The sequence below is a fragment of the Xiphias gladius genome, chromosome 1 (assembly GCF_016859285.1).
Source record: "Xiphias gladius isolate SHS-SW01 ecotype Sanya breed wild chromosome 1, ASM1685928v1, whole genome shotgun sequence".
Taxonomy (NCBI): Eukaryota; Metazoa; Chordata; class Actinopteri; order Istiophoriformes; family Xiphiidae; genus Xiphias; species Xiphias gladius.
Genome location: NC_053400.1, coordinates 25,092,902 through 25,107,616, shown reverse-complemented (window position 1 = coordinate 25,107,616; position 14,715 = coordinate 25,092,902). Strand labels below are relative to the sequence as shown.

Below are 14,715 nucleotides of genomic sequence, written 5' to 3'. Positions count from 1 at the left end.
AGCGGGGTTGTGGAAATTAAGTGCCGGTATTGCGGGATTAGGTTGGCCCTTATTGACTTTTAAACTTGAAAAATTACCACATGATCAGTTCTTAGATATCAGATGTTTGTGTTTGAGTAGTCATGCCTATAAAAAATAGAAGCTATCCAGCACTGACTTCCAATTTTCCATCATGATTTGAGTTGACATATCACATCTCATAGGCTCAGGTATCGTGGAACTTTGGATCTTTACAGTGTTATCAACTTTGTTGGACGTTCACGTGCAAAATCCTGATGATGAACATATGCATTTATAACTGTAAGTCATTGCAATATCAATAATGACAAAAAAATAAAACAAGATTAAAGCTAAGTTTATCTTTGAAACTAATTGAAAAAGTTCATTCTATTTAATGATCCTCCATAATGTACTTTTACACAAACTAAATATTTAACTACTACTGTCCACTACACATTTTTAGCACACCTTTATGCAGGCTTTTCCGCATCCATTATCCAATCATTAAATCATCACATTTCTAGACCTTTGTGTGTATAACACCTGCTCATCTGTTGGCCTATTCTACACTGATGATTATGTAACATTAAAAATCATCTATCAATTACTTTAATCACTGACTATTTTTGGCACTTTCTTTGAAGTCTTTGAGCCTTTCGTTTTTATCTTTTATTGATCTGAATAGCGTGTGAGTAGACTTTTTCTGTTTTTGGAGGAAATATATGACTGACAAATGGTTGTCACCTGTGTACCTTGTATGGGAGGTTTATGGACACTGATTGCTCCGGCGTCGGGTGAGATGCCATTTCACGGCAGACAGCTCACCGCAATGACTGACAAGTGTTAAGCGTTAGACCGTGAACTTGACCAGATGAGGAGGAGGAGGAGGATGGATCCAAAAATACACTCAAGGTAAAGATTGTCTTTTAAGCTCCAGATGGTTTACCACTAAAGTTTACATAATAAGTGAACTGATAAGTTAATAAAACACGCATTACTCCACATCTGTGGTTTGCAAAGCTTTTTTGGCAAATGTACCACTTAAAGTGGCAGATGTTGGATGATTCAAACATTTACCCATTACATCTGGCTACTTTGACTATTTATCCATTATTTTTAGCAATCATTACCCATTTCAACCATTTTGGATGATAATATTAATTGCTTGTTCGGAATCAAAGGCTTTACATGTCTGACCTCTGACAGGGAGACAGGCACCACCAGGTAGTTTCCTCCTTTCAGAGCCAGGTGGCCTTTGTGGAACAGATCCAGGGTCAGCTGAAGGTAGAGGATGGAGCCGTGGCTCCGTGTTGACAGGTGGCTGCTGAACTTGCTGAGGAGCAGCGGATCAGGCGCAGAGCCTGTTGGTGTGGTGACGTTAGTGGCAACCTGGGTGCTGCTGCTGACCCGGTGATGGATGTAGTCACTGAGGTCAGCTCCCAGATCACTGCTGTCTGGCAGGATGTCCAGAGAGATGCCAGAGAAGGGAAGGAAGGTGGTGATTTCCTGCAGCGGAAGAAAAAAGGCAAATTACTGGTGAAATACTGTTAAAACTAAAACCAGGCACAGGCACTAAAACCTCAGTATTTAAAGAATTGTTGGTAGTATGTTTTTGGTGCATTAGCTAAGGACAAATTAAAAGCATCAAAATCAGGACCTATTCCTCTGATGCTGCTGCCTCTGACTCACGCAGAGCCATGGGATACAGTACAGTAAATGGTGTGACAATGACTCAAGCTCCAACATTGCTCACAGGCATCTCTCAGATTCACATTTCATCTCCTCTCTTGCCATCCTCAACTGCTCAACACCGGCCAAAACCAGCTATGACTGATCAAAAAAGAATCCATGTTATTGCAGCTCAGCTCCTCATTGACAAAGAATGACATTTTGGTTTAACAACAGGCAATTGACTTGTGGTCAGGCACTGTGCTCCACTTCACCCTTTCACAACAGTTTGTGAAATAATCAGGTTGTTATACAAGAGTAAGCCCTTCCCTTGAAATGGCTGGTGAAAAGGTAAAGGCTGAATGACGATCCAATCAGGAAGCGGGGACACTGAGAAGGTGCGATAGCAATAGCTTTACTCTTCATCTTTTAAATTTTGGTAATTAATGTTTGCTGACTTCAAATGCATCATGAAGAAAATTACCCCAAATGTGTTTTGTGTGTTCCCAAACACTAATCCAATTATGTAACTGGCTGGCTGGCTGTCAAGCTCCAGACTCCCAGCAGGCTCCCAGTAGTATTACCATCCATGCAGGGTGTAATCCAGATTTGGCTTCGTCATTGGACAGATGTGCCTGCTGTTTGGTGGAATTACCAACCGGATTGAGAAAATACATCAGACTAGAGAGCTCAACGCTGCCAAAAGCCGCAGTGTCTATACCATGGCAGTAAAAGCACAACATCAAACTACACAGTGAGTGCAGCGAGCTAAGACCAAAGATGTAGGTATTGGGAATACCTCTGTGATTTGGGTATGAGAGGTAAAGTGAGATTTAAAGGATCACTTCACCCAAATTACATAATTCCATTTTCTCACTTTACTTTCCTCCAGTGGTCTCTAGCTATCTAGATAGTTCTATTTGCTCAGATTTTGGGATTTCTGCCTACATCTAATTAAAGTGTCCACTGCTCACCTAGCATAAAGGTTTTGCTAGGTGCTGGAAGGGCAATAACAAGTGGTGCAAAAAGGAAAGAAGACCTTCCGCAGACGAGAGTCTACATCCCAACAGAGATGAATGGAATTTTATTTGAAGTACTAAGAGCATTTAAAAAATCACATTTAAATAATTCAAAGGCAACATCTTTTTACAGAAACAGCATCCTTGTTACTCCCAATAACAAGACCTCATTGTCAACAGCTTCCACAAGCACTACTTTTTTGGTAGAAAGTAGTTGAAATGAAAATTATTCACAGTAAGATCTGTGGATTATCCAGAGAAACTAGGACAGTGTGTCTGGAAATGCACAACCGTCCATCCATCTGTTATCCAAACGTATTTTTTTTTTGCTGGGTCGCGGGGGTCTGGAATTTATCCCCGAGAACACTGGGTGAGAGGTGGGGTACACACATTGATGTATATATTAATACATTTGGATGCGGTGCTACCAGTCAGCCACGCTGCCAGTGGTCAACTGTGTTACTGCAACAAAAAAAATCCCCTGCACCCCAAAAAACATTTTCCCCATAGACCACCATTATAAAACTGTTGTCTCTAAAACATTTGAAATGACACCTCAAACTGTAAACATGGTCAATTATTACTCTTTTAATAATTAACCATCGAAATGGTCAATTTACAATTGGCAATTACAATTGACCATTGACCATTACAATTGACCATTTAAGGAAGGATTTACATCCTTCCTTAAACCAGGAAGGATTTACATTTGCAAAATGTAAATGAAGCACATCCCAACCTGAAGTCCTTTAATTCAGATGAATGGGTGCCATTTTGCAGTCTAGTATCAAGCTCTTCTAATACATCCAGGAGTACTTCCTGGACAATTTGCCAGTCGGTCACAGCGCAAACATAGGCAACTATTTACAAAAATGGTCACACCGACAGACAATGTTGGAGTCACCAATTGACCTCACCTGCACATGTTTGGACTGTGGGATAAAACCAGAGCACCCGCAGGAAACACATACCGACATGGGTAGAACTGTGCTGTTAAAATTCTTTCATGTAATATTTCAATAATGTGAGGAGCACAAACAAAATTCCATTGACCTACACTGTAGTGAACTGGAGGCTAAATGTGTGTCTAGATACCACTAAAGTAAGTGAGAAAATATATTAATTATAATTTGAGTGAACTGACCCTTTACTCAAATGTGCTACAGATTACTGTGAGGCTGTAATGTGAAGAAAAAAAAAGTCCCACTCACCACCAGGCCTGTCCTGACTGTGACCACCAATTTAAGCCAGAGGGGAAATTTGGAGATTATTTTGGTGATGAATGTGGCAATGGTGTCCCCATAGTCTGGTTTATGGAATTCTGCCTCATTAAGGCTGTCAACCAATATGATATAGTCTTCTTCAGGTAGCCTCCGCTCTGAATACACATAGATGAAAAGAGAGAGAAAACAGAGGTTGAAGCACATTAAAACCCCAGCTATATTACATTAGTCTTGCAAAGAGCACCAAAGGAAGGATGTATCATAGTTTTATCCTAAGACTTTCATGGCTAAACATGGGTGCATCTTTGTTTCCCGGCACATGATATGTTGAGAAAAGGACCAGCTGTTGATATTGATTATTTTCTGATGAAAGGGGACAGAGGGTATTGTTGTTGATTAGCTTGAAACAGGACATATCCATCATGTTTCACATCATCTAAGCTGTCAGTGCATCCCTACAAGCCTGTGAGGACTCATACACTCAGACACAAGGGCTCTCCATTTGTACTAACCTGCTTAATAGAGATGGAGTAGACAAAACACTTCTCTGCTTAGACTGTGGAGGGCCTGGCCATAATAACACATCAATCTAGCTGACTGACTGTATCATGAGAAACTGAGCTGGCTAATATGCCCATAACATTCACAGCCTCTCCAGAGTATTTTGTGACCTTGAAATCCTTTGGGATGCTGATGATTCACCGGGGCAAAGATAACACTAATAATTTCCTATGTAAATGACCTAACATCTGTTTCACACTCTACAGTGTTTCAAATCATTGACCTTAACTAGGGAAAATAATCTATGGGCCCATCTTGGAGTCGTTAATGGGCTATTTCACACAGGAGATGCTAGCAAGCTCCCTAATTGCAGGGTGAGGGAAGCAGACAGTTTTCTGCCTGAAAACTGATACTATTTTAAACTTTAAAAGGTCTTTAAATTTGAATATCACATTTGTCTTAAAGGGTAATGTAGACTTCATTACCCTTGCGCAGGCTGGCTATAGGCTCTAGGACACCCTTTCGGAAGGCAGCAATGGGGTCTTGAACGCAGGATCGCAGGCTGAGTGTGTTTTGTAGATGAGGCTCTTGTACCAGCAGCTCCCTGTACGGGCCGAGTTGTGGAGCTCTGGCCAGCAGGGCAGCGATACTGTGCACAAACTCTGGTACCAGGCAGGTGTAGGTGTTGTCAGCCTGACAGAAGTGGTAGGCCACCACCTGGCAGGAGAAAGAGGCAGGTGAAAACCTGAAGAAAATAGGGATGCAATGTAAAGCTGCTACCTCTGCCCGTTTATTTCGCAAAAACATCTGTATCCAGGTCTAAATACAAGCCATGTAACTGTTAATGATCAGGGTGGAAATGCATAGTGGAAGGTGGAAGGAGGCTGTGTATCTAATGGGAGGAACACCAGATGAATGTTCCGTTGGTCTGAAGTGTCTATGAAAAAAAAATGAGTGAGCTCTTTAGATACATCTAAAAAGCTCCCTCGGCACTTTTGAGACTTCAAGTCATCAGTTTCCCTCTTCTGTCAAGTCACGCATGGTGCCATGCGGGCTCCAATATCAGACCAGGAGGTAAAAACTACTAATGCAGTGAAATCTGGTGAATCCTTGCTGAATGTCTGAATATAGAACCTAAAACTATTTACGCCTCTGTGTTTTTAGCCTATTCATTTACATTTTGGCAAATCTGAATCATGAAAAGTCATGCTGCTTTGGCTACAGCAGTTCCTGTTCACACTGTGTAGACAACAACCAACTGGATTACTTTGATCCTAATGAAAAAGTCTGAAGCTGAGGAAAATGAGCCTAGATCTGATGTTATAAGGAGCACATTTTTACTGGGATTTCAAAAAGAATTTATGGACGATTATCCTCAATGGATATCTTGCCATCATTGGAAAGAGCGAGGTCAGCTGATTGCAGCAATGTGTGTAGGTTTGCTTGTTTCACTTTGAGTGAGTTAAGCTCTGAGAAGAAGAATTAACCTGGTGTTTGGTAAACTGTGTCAATTGGGTGACCTGTCAACGGGGGGAGGAGGGAAGATATATGACTGCACGAATTCAGATTCTGTTTGTATCTGTTCAGAGCACATTATGTGTTGATATCCCTAGAAGAAAAGCTTTAAAAAGGAGAAAAACAGTCTCTAAGACTAATATCACAGAATATAAAAACAATAAGGGGTACAATAAAATAACACCAAAGTATAGAGTAAACATATAAATCATAGAGGTAGCTGAGTCATAACTTAGTTTCCACTCATTCAACATACTTATTACTGCAGAGTATATCTAAAACTCATTCAGTAAATGCATGTTGGTTTATTCAGGCAGCAAGCTGAATGGAAAACAAGAGTCTGAGAAATGAAAAATACCACTAGTAATGGGGTGATTTTTCCAATACCGGAGCCAAACTGAACAAAGGCATTACATACAAAAACATTGTGACAAATGGCGACTGTCTTGCTGGAAGATTAACGGTAGTTATCTGTAAACTGTGAGGGCATTCTTTGCAGAAAAATATACATCTTCAACAGTATTCTCTCATGTGTTTATACTGCTTAGATAGGTCCCAGCCCAGATCATGAGTGGTCCACATATACAGTAACGTTATCAATGATTTTACTTTGGAGCGAACATCCTCGCCATCCTCGCCATCACAAGTAGTCTGACTAGTTCCCATGGAAACTCTTATTGAGGCCAAGTTAGTAAATTTAGAAGCTTCCATGTCATCTATGTGATGCAATCAGCAGCATGTTCTACATGTTCCCAAAAAGAGAGAAGAACAATCTGACATTAAAATCTTGTGTCACACATGTGCAGCCCCATATGTCTGCACATTTGGAACAATGCTGAGGTGTGCGAAGGCTTGTAACAGTCACAGCTCCCGACAGCACTGTTTATGATTTTGTATTTTATTACATTAGAAGAATCTGGTGAGAGAAGTGCAGGAAAAAAAAAATCCAGGGCTATCAAAACAGCCATAACAAGGAGCTTAATCTAGGGGCGTTCATCTAATGTAAATACAATTTCTTCCTTTATGGCGTGTCGTAACTGCAGGTGAGGCAGCAGTCTGCTCAGCAACAGGATAAATGACAAGAACTATATAGAACTGCATTGTGTGGCTATGTGTGTGTGTTCTGTTGTATCTTTGTGAGGACCAATTTGATTTTTTGATTTTATTATATTTAAAGGGCTGTTTGGTGGCGAAGAGTGGATTTTTGGGCTTAACAACACAGTTAGACAGGCTTCAGCTTCATATTTTGTGTACAGGCATGAGAGTAGTATCGATCTTCCTCATCTAAATCTCTGGATGAAGGATAGAATTAAGGGTTAGAGAGGGGATTTTGTAATTGAGACTTCTCACAAGTATAGAAATACAAATGCGTGTGTGCATGGGTGTTTTGAGGTACCTTGGCAGCTAGGCATTTGACGGCCTCCTTCCTCTGCGCTGTGCCATCGCTTGTTCCTGCAACAGCACTCTGGCTGGGCTGGGAATCGGCTGGCTGTTTGGAGGCCGCTTTACCCTGCCTATCCCCACCTGCGCAGAGCACAGTGCAACAACAACAAACGCAAAGCTGCCATTTACACGCGTCTGGTGAAGTCTCTGGTGTAAGCACAGGAAAGTCAGGGAGTGAAGTCTATGAAGAAGCGCAATTAAACTGCTGCAATTAATTAGTACATCTGTAAGCAAGACTGGAAACTAGTATATTAAGCAAAACTGCATCAGACAGCAGCAAGAGTGTTTGTTTCAAAGAGTGATCATTCTGAACTCCTCACACCTCATGCTATACCCTCCGTTAAATTTCAAATCAAATCGACAACACACAGTACAGATATCAATAAATAATACAATGATGCTGAAAAACAATGGCACCTTATTCTTTTTCAACACAATTTTTGCTTTTTCTTCTTTGCGCTCAGCCTGTAATCTTAACAATACTTCTTACTGCTATACAGAAAAAACCTGAAAGGTTGATATAAAAGAAATCTGTATTCGTGGCCACTTTTATTTTTATAGCTCTTGTTGAGTCATGTTATATTCGAAAAAACAAAAATCACCAGCATGTCACAGCATGCAACGTGCATTTATTGTGTACTGTGCTAAATCTGGTTGTATGAGAGGTTGTTTACTTTTTTTTTCTTTTCCAAACAAAAAAAGCGATTCCAGTGCCACTCATGAAACGAAAAAAAAAAAAGAATCCAACAATCACAGTACCCTTACACAACTGCAATCAGCAGAGAAACCTCAAGGGAGAACTTGAAAGAAGAGTGCGTGACCCAGTTACTGACTCCTTCCCAAAAGTGGTGTTTCTTTTCCAATATCTTACAAGAATCTGATTTCATTGGAGCAGACTGGAGAATGTATGAATTCAACTTGAGCATTCTACTGTGCTCTCGCCGTAATTATTTGAGAATACACACAAAAACAAATTACACTGCTGTGAAAAAGGTAGAATTCTTACATTTGGGGGAGGAGCTGGGGCTATGAGGGATGCTGGGACCCACCGGCTTGCGCATGCCATGACAGCTGAGCGTCACCAGCCGCCAGATGATAGCAGTTTTGCCGGATCCTGCATTACCCACAATGACAGCACCGCGTCCCTCACAGCTGCTTGTTTTTCTCAGTACCTCCTCCAGACGTGTGAAGAGCCAATCCCGGCCGACAAAAGGCGTTTCTGCAGTGATGCCGGGGACTTCAAACAGCAGCGGTTTCAGCATGATGTCAGCCTGCCTGAATGCCACCAATCTCCCTGGAGGGATTGAGAGGGAAAATTTAAAGCTACATAAGAATGGGTAACTATATGTTATTTAAGCAGTGACATTGGGGAAATGCATACATGGTCCACACAAGTCTGCAGGTCTTTCTGTATATTTACACACAGATGTCACCCCCTTGGTTAAACCACAAAATACCTTTGGAGTCATCATTTGTGCGTCCAGCTGTGTTGTGTTTGCGGACAGACCCCCTGTGTCCAGCAGCCCTTTGGTTGTCCAGATAACTCAAATCCTCCAGTCGAGTGGAGCTGGTCGCTTTAAAGAGAGAGGGGATGGGGAATGGATTAGAAGTGTGAGAGAGATGCGGGAAACGTGCAAAGATACACATGCATACCACACAAGTGTCAAAGTCATTGCTCGAGTCAATTGTTGTATCCATGGAAATGTGAGACACAAACAGTTGATGCTCTCAATGATAAATGCTCAATGACCTTGAGGGAAAAAGAGAGGAAAAGAAAAAAGAAATCAATTCATCTCACGTCCTATAATCTCAAGCTAACATGAGTCTGAACTGACCAAATGTTTCATACTGTCTCACACGTCAGGACACCAAATTTGTGATAATCAGTGGAAACACGTCGCCGGCTGTAATGCAAAAATGTATCAGCTGTTAACAACACGACTCCACACATTCTTCTACGACCGAATAAGCCACATAAAAACCAGCGTAATAAATAAAATAAAGACCCTGTCGTACCAAAGAGCAAGAAACAAAAAGAAAGAGTTGTTTACTCCCACATTCACCTATCCATCCACCCACTCACACTACAGAGTTTACAGGTCAGCCAGGCTTACTTTCTGCAGTTTTCAAGACATATAGCAGAGTCTTTGGTCCAGGATATTGTGAAAAACAGAGAAATCGGCTTTGTGTAATCAGTTAGTCCTTAAATGCGGTCTTCTGCAAAAATTAGTAATCTATTTCTGTTATTACAGGATATCATTATGCTGCAAAACACAGAGTGACAAAAAATAGAAAGCCCTGTTATCCAGTAAAACAGTCCTCTTAGACAGATGATTTGTGAAACATTTCAAATATGTAATGTTGCTGACACTGTTTCAGAGAGGTGTTGATTCATTTCTGAGCCTGTAGTCTCTGGTGGTTTTGTATTTGGTTGCACTAATGTTTGTGGATGAAATATTTTATGAATATCTTCTGGACAAAATATGCTGCAGACAAACTATTACAAACATACTCCTGTATATTACAGGTCAGTGCTACATCATTACAGCTTAGTCTAAAAGCAGTCCACAGACAATTCAACACATAACAAGAGAAGGAACTTTTTAAGCAAGGCTGAAATTGTTTCAGGGCTATTTAATTTCATTGTATTACATCTTTCTTGTTTCTTTTGTTTGTTTGTTTGTTTTTCTTATCTCTGCCAAGGAGTTTATGTAATCCCTGTGTCACCCGTGGTTTATTTACTGGTTTGTTTGTTTATCTGTCAGAAGGATTACGCAAACAGTACTCAACCAATATTCGCCAAACTTGGTGGAGGGATGGGGCATGTGCCAAGGAAGAACCCATTACATGTTGGGGCAGATCTGAATCATTTTCTATGATTTTTCTTTAATCTCTGAAGTCTGGTGTATGTTGGTTGACTTTGGTCTTGGCAGAGATATGCACTCTACTGAGAGCATTTGCTAATTTTTTTGTTGTTGTTTTGGCAGTTTTTGCCTCTGTTTAATCTTTGCCAGGATTTACCTGGGAGACAGAACAGAGATGGATAGAAAATGCCACAAAAATAGTAAAATATGATTCCAACCCCAGACACAAAGTTATATTTTTCTGTACTAAATGCACCTTAATTTATAAGCATACCGCCTCAGATTGAGGCTCCTATGGTTAAATGTCATTCTTGGTAGACTGCTCATCTGTCTTTGGAGCAGTTGGCAAGAAAAAGGGTCAAGAACCTCTGTTCTAGTGGTTTCTGAATCCAGACATGGCAGAGAACCAACTAACTAGATTAAAGTCACCGCGACTGGAAGGGTTTGTGCTTATTGGGACTTCTTGGGTTGATATTGGTTTTCTAAATATTTAGGTTTGGTCTTACTGGGTTGTGTTTAAGGAGGGATACATCAACATTTAAGTGATGGAATAGTAAATAGCATTAGTATTAATATACATACAGTAGTATTACTACCAAAAACAAACCTCAAACTACATGAAAAAAAAATGAGTCTGACAGAAAAACTATTGTTATTTTTAGCGTTTGTTTTCAATGGAAAGACTGGCCCATTCCATTCATTCATTGCTTTAATATAAAAAAAAATCATCTGTAAAATCTGAAAATCTGGCATTACTGCTGCCTCTAATCCCTTCAGAGTGGGATAAAAAAAAAAAAAGAAAAAGCCCGAGTCACATTGCACTCATCTATAAAATACTGTAGATGAACCAGTCAAACAGACAGTAGACAAGGAAGTGCAGATAGTGGACAGATGATGACTTCACACTGCTATAGTCATGTACTGTCATGTATGTTAAATGCAGTCACTGCTAATCTAAGAGCATCTGAGGGAGCTGCAGTACATCTCTGTGCTGTTATGGGCTAAAAGCTTTAAAGCAGCAATTAGCAGCCTGAAAATGCTGGCCAGCGACGTCCTTAAGCATCCTTCGCCATGACACATCACCAAAGCACTCAGACGTGTGCTACACAACATGAATTGAGTTTGTGCCTTCTTAACTGATTTTCATGTTTACTATATAATGTAATATTGGACCATAACTCCCACTTCATTATCTAGAACAGGGAAAGGAGCTTTGGGAAATACTATGGTACATACAGCTCCACCACCCTTTCAGCACTTTGGCAGATCAGATCATATTCCGATATATCTAGCATCTCTGCATGCGCCCCTCATCCTACAGCAGCAGAGTGAGAGAGTGTGGATGAAAGCTACTAAGGCCATATTATAATTTACAGGGCTGTTAAGAGCACAAGAAACCTGCTCTGGAGGACCCAGTGGACAAGGTAGGCCTCCCTGATGCAAGACAAATCAACTGAAGTGTAGACATAATTATGATAAAAGAAAATAGATTGGGGACAAGCAAATAAGGAACCCTGGAACATTGAAAATATCAAATCCATTTCAACAGATAAAATGAGGGCTTTTAAGACTGGGGACATGGAGGAAATTGCCGTAATTGTCAATCAAGAGCTGAAGTGGGGAACTGAAGATTGAAAGAACCTCCACAGTGAGAGGATAGAGAACACTGCAGCAAAACAGTGTGAGGGAGGTGTGGAGTGGGATGAGAAAGATTGCTGGCTAAAGACAGCCAGGCCAAATGGCTGAGTGGACCAAGGATACAGTGAAGAGCTAAAACATGTTTTCAGCTCTTTTGACACAGGGAAACTAGGACGGCCCATCCCTCCACCCTCGACAGTCCAGCCTGATGGGACCCTGTTCACCACCACATATCCTATGTTCACTGTCACTACCTTTATGTCCCCTGCTGATGACAGTGTGGTCGCTTACCCTACAACCACTAGTGATCCTTCATCACTTTAAAGGTCAACTCTGTAGCTCTAGTCTAAGGCTCCAGCATCCCTGATAGCATCAGACCCAGAACACTTTAATCATGAGAAACCGGTCTTTCAACCTTATTACGAACAGTTCAACACTTTGGAAAATACCCTTATTTACTTTCTGGCAGAGAGTTAGATAAGACGATCAATACCAGTCTTCTATTGGTCCGTTACAGTATGAGCATTAGAGATGCTGGTAAGCCGATTCTCTTACCCTTGGACAGAGCCAGGCTAGCTGTTTCCCCCGATTTCCAGTCTTTTGGCTAAACTAAGCTAGCCATCTGCTAACTGTGGCTTTACATTTAAAAGACAGATTTAAGTGGTATTAGTGTTCTCATCTAACTCTATCCTAGAAAGCCATTAAGAATGTTTCCTAAAATGTATAACTATAACTTTAACTTGAATTTGAAGTCCTCTATTGCCTGCTTGGATTATCCCATTGTTGAAAATGGCATACTCCAGTAGCCTTATAATCCATTGGCACTGGCCTCTCAGATAATAAAGTCCTTCAAGGGGCATTTTAGACCCTAATGAAAGACTCCTCGGCCTCTTGTTAATTTAAATACCAGGAAAACATATTAAAATCATTAGACATCATACCCGTAGTTGATGGTTGATCTTTCTACCGACAGTCTTCATACTGTACATTTGCTTCTTACCATAATGGCCCCAGTCTCAGCCCACTGACGGGTAACTTGTACTAATTCTACAAACTGTCTTTGACTACGTTTTGTACAACTTTGCTCGCAACAATCAGCATTATCTCAGGGAACTTTGAGAACGAAATGCTACATTTTCATTACAGTACATTATCATACTTCAGTACATTTTCTAAGAAAGCGTTTGTGTTAAAACTTAAAGTACAGGAGCATATGTTTATAAAACCTATTCTTATCTGTAACCTGTATTTCTTTGTTGTAGCCTGACACTATTGCTATAATGCTATAATAATGAAAGTTTAACTTTATCTCTTGTCACCTAATGCATGGCATAATCTATGATGATCTGTTCATCTATGGTCTCATTTTTCATGAATTTGGAGTAAAATTCCAACAGCTACAGTACTATGTGGCTGGCCTCATCTTTATTCTGAGTTTCATCAAGAGTGCCTAAATGAAAGAACCAGCTGACAGAAGAAACTGGCAGGCATTACTGTGAATCCACTCCTTAGGGAATCTCTTCTTTTGCTCCCACCACAAATGAACTGACATCTGATGGAAGAAAAAGAGCCTTGTGCACTAGCAAAGATCGTGACTTGAGAGGGGGTGGGGGTATTTTTTATGACAACTCAAGGCCTCCCAGGACATTTAACTGGTACTTCTCACTGTGTGTATCCAGCTTCAGTGGAAAGTAAACCACCAGCACATGGTGCAATGAAGTTTAGCTAGCATTTTCTGGATCGGATGAATAGACGTAAAAGTCAAGTCAAAAATCAATTAAATAAACTTGTCATTCAGTCAGTTTATTTCACTTTGTTAATCAATCACCTGGATCACAGCTGTCAAATTCATACGCTCATTAACCTACATCATCTACAGTATAATTTAAGCTTTAGCAACTCACCCACTAGCTCACTAATTAAGACATTATGTCTTGTTTGTATAATCTGTACAAAAATGGAAGTGTAAAAACAACATACTGTGGTTTTTACGAGGGGTTATGTGTGGGACTATTTCTTGGCTGGGAGCAGTGACTTCCTGCTGGTTGGCTCCAGGAAATATAACATGTTAATTGGTGAGCTTTAGAGGCGCTGGTAGGCAGATTTTGTTCCCTTTAGAGAGAGCTAGGCTAGCGGTTTCCCCCTTTTTTTCCAGTCTTTACGCTAAGCTAATTGGCTGCTGACCCCAGCTTCATATTAAATAGACAGGTATGAGAGTGCTATCAATCTTCTCATCAAACTCTCTGCAAGAAAGAGAATAAGCTTATCACCCAAAATCCAAAATATCAAACAATTCTTTTAATCGCAGAATAACAGCTGAACACATAAGAAAAAGGTAAACATACCTGCCACAGAATTTGGACGAGGCATCACAAGGGAGGAAGTGCTGTGTACATGGTGCTGTGGAAGGGGTCTTTTTGGTGCTGGTGGAGTCCTGGGCTCCATGATGTGTCTAGGTAAGGCCTCATCTGGTTGGGCAGTCAGATTATCCCTGGTTGGCCCAGTATGGCGGTCCTCACTTACATGACCCATTACTCCAGCACTGCCCACCGGGCATTTATCCTTAGTCAGAACCTCACTGGAGGCGCTGCGCTCCTCATTCTCAGAAGAACTTGTAATGGTTGCTGAGCGGCCACAGAAAGAAAACTGTGAAAGCTATGTTCTTCTAAAGAAGAACATATCGCATATAATTGCTTACTTGCATTTTCTTGTCAGTCAAAATTGACCAAAGACCAAGAACAAAGTATTGCCCTTAACAACAAATCACATTGACTCAATCAACAATAAAATACGCCTAACTGCTTTATTAGCCGTACATTCAAAACTCATCAATCAACAAGTTTT

General features: G+C 40.7%; 1 protein-coding gene across 1 annotated transcript in view; it reads right to left on the bottom strand.

Moving 5' to 3' along the window:
- LOC120790380 (protein TANC1-like) overlaps positions 1 to 14,715 on the bottom strand; it is a 32,869-nt gene that overhangs the window by 9,695 nt on the left and 8,459 nt on the right. Inside the window, exons 7-13 of the mRNA XM_040127817.1 lie at positions 14,217 to 14,495; positions 8,827 to 8,943; positions 8,376 to 8,663; positions 7,323 to 7,450; positions 4,897 to 5,128; positions 3,899 to 4,065; positions 1,198 to 1,506 (exon numbers count right to left, since the gene is read on the bottom strand). Coding sequence (XP_039983751.1) covers positions 1,198 to 1,506; positions 3,899 to 4,065; positions 4,897 to 5,128; positions 7,323 to 7,450; positions 8,376 to 8,663; positions 8,827 to 8,943; positions 14,217 to 14,495 — 1,520 coding nt within the window. The remainder of the gene's footprint in view (positions 1 to 1,197; positions 1,507 to 3,898; positions 4,066 to 4,896; positions 5,129 to 7,322; positions 7,451 to 8,375; positions 8,664 to 8,826; positions 8,944 to 14,216; positions 14,496 to 14,715) is intronic.